Source organism: Triticum dicoccoides, chromosome 6A (assembly GCF_002162155.2).
Source record: "Triticum dicoccoides isolate Atlit2015 ecotype Zavitan chromosome 6A, WEW_v2.0, whole genome shotgun sequence".
NCBI classification, from domain to species: Eukaryota; Viridiplantae; Streptophyta; class Magnoliopsida; order Poales; family Poaceae; genus Triticum; species Triticum dicoccoides.
Genome location: NC_041390.1, coordinates 275919666 through 275926676, shown reverse-complemented (window position 1 = coordinate 275926676; position 7011 = coordinate 275919666). Strand labels below are relative to the sequence as shown.

General features: G+C 45.7%; 1 protein-coding gene across 1 annotated transcript; it reads right to left on the bottom strand.

The window, feature by feature from the left end:
- Nucleotides 1–306: 306 nt before the first annotated feature.
- On the bottom strand, nt 307–6786 carry LOC119316775. The gene is made up of 15 exons (XM_037591156.1): nt 6141–6786; nt 5119–5974; nt 4877–5010; nt 4515–4795; nt 4165–4429; nt 2765–2821; nt 2463–2681; nt 2194–2328; nt 1980–2111; nt 1724–1898; nt 1450–1641; nt 1281–1379; nt 936–1164; nt 764–839; nt 307–675 (listed from the first exon to the last, which is right to left on the bottom strand). The coding sequence occupies exons 5-11, from the start codon at nt 4331–4333 to the stop codon at nt 1494–1496; spliced, it is 1035 nt and encodes a 344-aa protein (XP_037447053.1). The 5' UTR covers nt 4334–4429; nt 4515–4795; nt 4877–5010; nt 5119–5974; nt 6141–6786; the 3' UTR covers nt 307–675; nt 764–839; nt 936–1164; nt 1281–1379; nt 1450–1493.
- Between the last annotated feature and the right edge of the window lie 225 nt (nt 6787–7011).

Here is a 7011-nt window from a genome sequence, read left to right as displayed (position 1 = left end):
GCCTCAGACTGGATTTAAAAAACGTAAGTTAGTCCGCCAAGTAAACAACCAAATGTTTTGATGAAAATTGAATCTAATTTTGATTTCCACTCCAAATTGTATTTATTTATGAATGCACATTCTTCTTTGTATCTTGGTGAATAAAGATCAAGCAATTCTGTTTATGCTGAGTAGGTCTTTCAATTACAATTTTTTTTGCTGAACGAAAAGAATGATGTGAATTGATTTGACCCTATCATAAAACCATGCACCACTGCATCACTCCAAATGGAGATTTGCTGCTAGATAACATTATAGTACATTGCTAATAATACACTTGCCTTAATTTTTATCCAAAGGTTCTGCTAGTTAGGGAAGGTAGTTCTGATCATTTCATTACATTACATTACATTACATGGCTAATATAATAGCCTTAATTTCTCACAAAGGTTATTGTAGATAGGATACGAAAGCTAAATTCGGTTCGGTACATTACATTACATAGCTAATATTAATCCATATTGCTTGGCATTTCCCTTGCATGTAGATGACCCATGCTTTTAACAGAATCATCCTGATTGTACTGCTGAAAATTCTTCATCAGTCCTCCTCGCTGTTTGGATCGAGATAACCGAGATTACTTTCCATCCTCAGCACCAGGTACATCAGTTTCTTCCTTAGATGATCGACACTTTCCTGTTAAAAAAAGAACATAGGTCAAACATGCTAACACAAATACAAAGGGGGAAGCATCAAATACCAAAAGTTAACCATAACACCATACCGTGTCAATTGTCCCTTGTACATGCATCCCATCAAACGATAGAATGTAGTGAAAATCATAGACCGGTGTGTCCTCTCTGCAAATATAAAGAACCAAATTAACTAGCAAACAGAGTAAAACATGTTTTTTTCTAGTCGAGATACAAAGTTTTTGATTTCGTTTTAGTTCTTACGTGCGGCAAGGACTATTAACATAGTCATGGAATTTGAATTTCCATCTTGATCTATCCTGTTCCCAGCCTTCAAAGAAAGCTTCAACGCATTTTAGAAGTCCATCCAGCAATATTTCACAGTTTGCCTGATGTAGCCTTTCGAGTATGCGTATGCCGGCGCACGTACGTTTGGGGTCAAATACATGCAGAATTTCAAGGTCCATATCAAATGCATACATGATGCAATACCCTTCATTTGTTTCATGGATCACCCAAATATGCAAATAGAATGCTCATCCAGTTAATTCTAAAAAAATACTATACCATTTTGTGCAACAACAAAATAGGAATGCAAATCATATATACCAGTTGGCAAGTGTCCAAGGCATAATCATGCAGACCACCAGCAAACATCTGTCTCATCTTTGGATTCTTGATGTAATGTCCACCACCCAGCACCATAGTCTGTGTATGAGCCTTTTAAGTCTTACTCATGGGATGCCAGGTTATAAACTTCTAAAAAATGCAAACTTACCACCCATTCCTTGGGAAGTATTTTGCGCCACCTTCTGCGCTCTTCTATTCCATACCATCCGCGTTCATTTTCATCCAGCGTCCTTCTAATACACTTGTAAGTCTTGTAAATAGGCCAAACTCTTGGAAACATTCAATGAGCTCCGATCCACTAATTTTGAGCAGTGTTGGTATAGTGTGAACAAACCATAGCCTGGATAACAAGATAAAAATCTCAGTAATAATCTTAGTTCTGACCAAAAAGAAATAATATCTATTTCACCACCACCCCTTACTTTTTTGTTGTGGTTGAGTCAGAGAACAACAATCTATCATATAATTCTTTTGCTGTCCTGCGACTAGGGAATTCTATCCTTTTGTTGTAGTGGAAAGGGTTTTCCGCTAGAGGCAAATCTGAGTGAACATGTCTCTCCCTCATCAAGTAGTTCGGTTCTAATCTAGCACGTCTACCTGTATATCAGTGTTACAGGTTGTAAGAAGCTAGTTTTTTGCACAATTAAGTATCTAAATGTAAGAATAAGAACCACTCACATCTTGTTGCTGTGTAAACTATAAGCTCCTTGCCACCAGACTTTGTTTCAATATCAGCATGTGGTCTCTTTGGAGAAGCATTAACACTAATATCACTGCAGCCGGCAATGTCAATTGCATTTTGAACGCCATCTAACAATAATAATAGAAAAACTTCAGTGCATACATCCTCATACTACATTTTCACGCCGTCAATTCAGAAGTTCATGATTACCTCTATTATCAAACAGTTGTGCATCATCTATTGCAGCCTCCTTACCACGATCATCCCTTGAATTTTCCTCTCTTGGTCTCTTTGTTAAAGTGCTCTGCCCGGCGCTTGTTGTAGCCTCCTTCCCAGCATTATCTCCTGAATCATCCTTTCTATCACTCTTCTTAGAAGCAAGAACATCGCTCACACCCAACAAGGAAAGCCAACACACATTAGTTTATATTTATCATATTTTCTTCCTTAAACATGTTAGGTTAGCCCCATCATTTTACCTCCATAACTTGAAAAAGCACTCCCATTGGTTTGCTGTACAGTTCCTGTGCCTTTGATATTTTGCTCTTCTACTAGTTCTGGCCTTGCTACAGGTAGGTTCACAGGGGCTAACCTAATAGGCACATGGTTTAACACAAGTGTGCTCTGAGGTTCTCTAATATTATGGCGCACCCTGTTCCATGGTGTTCCACTAAATGATGACCTACCTCCAAACAGTCCTGTTCACAAGTGCAAGAAAGATAAATGACTTAATTTGTCTCTAATCGAGCATAAGCATAATTATTTTTCAAGTTTGATTTACCATCAAGCACTCTTGGTAGCAATGGTGCGGTGCTAGTACTAGGACCTCCAGTACCACCTGGAATTCACAAAATTCATTTAATAAAGAATAGATTAATTCCATACAAACAATTTAGATGCATTGACTGAAATGCTTTTTTTTAGAAAAGGAGGATGACCCCCGGCCTCTGCATCTGGGAGATGCATACCTCCACTTTATTGATTATTCCCGAGGACCTTACAAAGTATTACAACAATATGCCTGAATCCGCCATCTTGGCAACATATGCCACTACTCCTATCCATATGATGAAGGGGTGCTACCCGGGCCACATACCCGGTCTACTCACCTAAGCCTATCATCAAAAGCCAGAAGCCCCAGCCGAGCCACATACCGGGTCTGGGGCATAAACTGGTCTGACGCACTCACATGTGTCGTCGCCGCCATCATTCACAGGTCCGTCTTCAGAGCAGATATTGAGGCTTCTACCTTGTCAGGCCACTCCGTCATCGACGCCACCTTGACGCCAGACAACTACCTCCACCTGCGCGAGTCCATCCCCGCACATCGGGCGCCGAGTCTCCACTGCACCACGCCGCCGAGATTCGCCGTCATCAATGAGAAGGATGAAGTACCGCTCCACCAATAAGGCACCCGCTGGTCCCTCGATCCCGTGTACGCCTCCAAGAATGACGCCCCCAAGGAGGAAACGACACCAACGCGTCACCGTCATCCGATCAACTGATCTAGGGTTTCCCCCGGAGGTAGCGGATAGAGGTCTAGAGCTTCTCCACGGCGATGCCTTCAAGAAGGTAATGACACCACAGGGTGCCACCAACGCCGGTCTTGGCAACAAGCCGAGCACAAGGTTTTCACCCGGATCCGCCGAATAACCTCCATCACGTATTGTGCGCACGGGTCTCCGCCGATCTGAGCCGCCACACATCGAGCAAGCCGCACCGGGCAGATCGGATCTGTCCGGAGGGCAAACTACGCATGGCGCCGACCCAACCACCAGGCCCTCCATTGCCGCCACCGCCGATCCGAGGACAGATGGTCCGTCGCTGCAGATCCGGCTGCCACCGCCGAACGCAGCCAAGGCCGCTGCCCGACGCAGGGCCGGCCGCCGCAACCGCCACCACCACCGCCCTAGGACGAGGCCGCCGCCGCGCTGCCGCCGGTCAAGGCAGGCCCGCCACGCCACGGAGGCCAGATCAGCCGTGCCACCTCACGCCGCGGAGCTCCGCACCGTCCCCATGGCGCGGGAGAGAGGAAAGGCCCCCGCCACCGCCGTCAGCCCCCGGGCAAAGGCCGGCGGCGTCCTTCGGCGGCGGCGGAGGGAGGGATGGAAGGACGGAGAGCCCCCGGCGGCTAGGGTTGGGATCCCGCCCGAGTCGCCCGAGCTTGACTGAAATGCTAACCTGAAAGAAGCATGTTTATCATGTTTAGGTGCTTCTCTAGCCTTGGCATGTGCTTTCCAACATCATGCTCAAGAAGGTGGTTGTGCAAGTACAGCAATGTCAGCAGCTTAGTTGTCTTCTGAATCTCTCCATGGTTTGCAACCATAAAGTTTACTGACCCATCGAACATTTCGGTCCTTAGCTTCACTTATTCTAATAACTTGTCATAAGCTAGCTTGCAATTCAGCTCCATACTTGCAATTGCGTTCCGAAGCCAAACTTCTGCCTGTCAAATTCATTCATACATCCTCTTAGTGATTTATTAACATATGCATTAATCATCAGTAATGTTTGAAGACATGCGAACTTACTTGATCAACTATCTTCTTAATTTCATCTGACTTTCCATTCCAGAGAGCCTGGTTTTTGGCATGTCACCAATGTTTGGGCCTGTGCATGGCTTAAATCTTTCAGCCATAGTGGGCGCTGTCAGTCTAGATGATACATTGTTTGTTGGAAGTGATAGCATGACTTCATCCGCATCTGATAGACGGACAGTAGCTGGGTGCTCATTTAAAACTGTTCGAAGCTGTGATCTGCTTGCCGTTCGCTTCTGCCTCTTAAGATTGGCTAGATGCCCTTTCACACCAGGCTGCACAAAAATAAAAACAATTAGTCCACTTCCCATCATACAGATTTGGTATGAATCCTTCTTTTTCTGTCACATACTTACCCTCAACATGCCAAAAACTCTTTCTAATGTACGGTTCATGGTGTCCTTCTCAACAAGGGCAAAAAGCTTTGGTGCATTGTACTCACATATCCTAGGCCAAACCGTAGGATCTACGTTTTGATCGCCTGCATTGACTGAATCAAAATACAAGACTTGTCACCCAAAAACAGGGTCAATGACCTATATGACTGAAATCCAAAACAAACAGAGAAGCAAGGAACTTAACATTTAAACAACTATACCTGAAGATAGTAGTGGCAACCAAAGATGGTGATTCCTGGCCTCGCGTTAGCATTGACATACTGCTGAACTCTAGCTGCTCCATCAAGAATAGTTTGTCCAGTTTAATTTGTCAAGGTTTTCAGGAGCATAAGCCAGCAAATATGCATACTTTGGCACATATCCTCTCTTGTCTCTGGGACTATAGAACACTGACAGTACTAACATAGCAAAGGCAAGTTTGAACCTGATTGACTTTGGTTTGGTGAACTCATCTGGATGCTGTTCACACAAAACTTTCAAAAGGTCTGGTGTTTTAACCTCTTGGTGGTTAAGATCTAGTTAAAGCATTTTCCTAACCATGAAAATTTCTTTGGTGGTAGGCCCCTCTCTTAATCTTTGGATCTCAACCTCACCACCTTCTCTTGTCCCTAAAATGCCAGACATTGACCTCTCATTGATCTGAGCAAAATGGTTTTTCCCTAGTACCAACCTTTTCCTCCTTGTGTCTACTGATCGCAACAAGAAGAGAGAATGGTTTCAACTGAAATGAGTAAAATGATCTACATGCAGCAAACCACCTAGCCCCATTTCTCTTATCAATCTTTTAGGACTTTCACCCCATTTTGCTACTGCTATAGCAATGTCTTTAGGTGCAAAAGAGCTATTAAGAACGCTGTGACCAGTTTTAGGGATTATCCCAACATTAGGATGCAGAACAAAATCAGGAATATCTGGTTCAATGAGTGCAGGTGGTGGTAGTACTAGCTCAACATCAACATCACAAGTAGCAGCCACAACAGTAGAAACGTCCATAGGCTCGGGAATAACAACAGAGGCAGCTGCACAGCCGACCCCCATGAAATCTATTGTCCGTGTCTGAAATAAAGAAGCAAAGAACTGAATCAAACGAAAATGGTAGAAAAGAAGCATAGTTTGTAAATGGTTTTGATCAGAGCAGAGCTAATGCACAGCCAATCTAAAAGAGTCATAAACCTCTGGATAAAACAACTGAATCGCAAGAACAAAGGATGCGCGTTCTAACCTCTGGTGTATCTTCCTCCATCTTAGCCTCCTCGAGACCGGACCAGGCTTTTTCCCCCAAGGTTACTCTTTCAGTCGCTAGAAAGAGAAGGAGGAGGAAGAAGAAGGGACCGAAGCTTTTCCCCTCTGCTTTGCTGCCCTCGCGTCTCTTTCGTGGTGAAGTGCTATTTAGAGCGAGCTCATCCAGTAGCAACGGAGACCAAACGAGCCTGCTATTAACTCGTATGAATCATGGCGTGCCAGTGCAACAGGGCTGCAAATCTCTTTTTTCCAACCAGCTAGATGCATGTAGGTGTGTACCATTGGCCAGGAAAATGTGTATGAGGACGCATGCACAGCTCTCTTGCGTGCAGTATTGTACCTTTTATCTGTAGTTTAACTCACACTTTGCAGCTGTAGGATAGAGAAGAGCTGACAATTTAACCAAGCTCTAAATTTTGTGTCAGCAGGTACGTGAATGCTACTGCGTGATATCGTCTGCGGCAGCTCTCGGAGCACCAAACGCACCCAGAAACGGATCAAACGCCCCTGGACGTACATTAAAGTCTACCAGCCGTGAAAGTAGAGACGGTTGATGCGGAGTTTCCCCTCCCGTCCCCTCCCGTGTCTCTCTCGCGAGCGACCGGGGGGAACCCTAGCCGTCGTAACCCACCTCCCCCTCCTCTGCTCTCCTCCCTCGCCGCCGCCCAGCGACGCCGGCGGGCGAAGCCCGGCCGGTGGGGGCGGCGGCGGGGCCTCTTCTTCCTCCCCCTCGTGCTCCGCGGCTGGCGCGAGACGGCCGGTCGAGTGGGGGCGCCGGGCTTTGGCGGGGCCGGCGGCGCGGCGGCGGGCTCGGAGTTCGGCGGCGGGGTTGCCTGTTGGGGACGCGACGT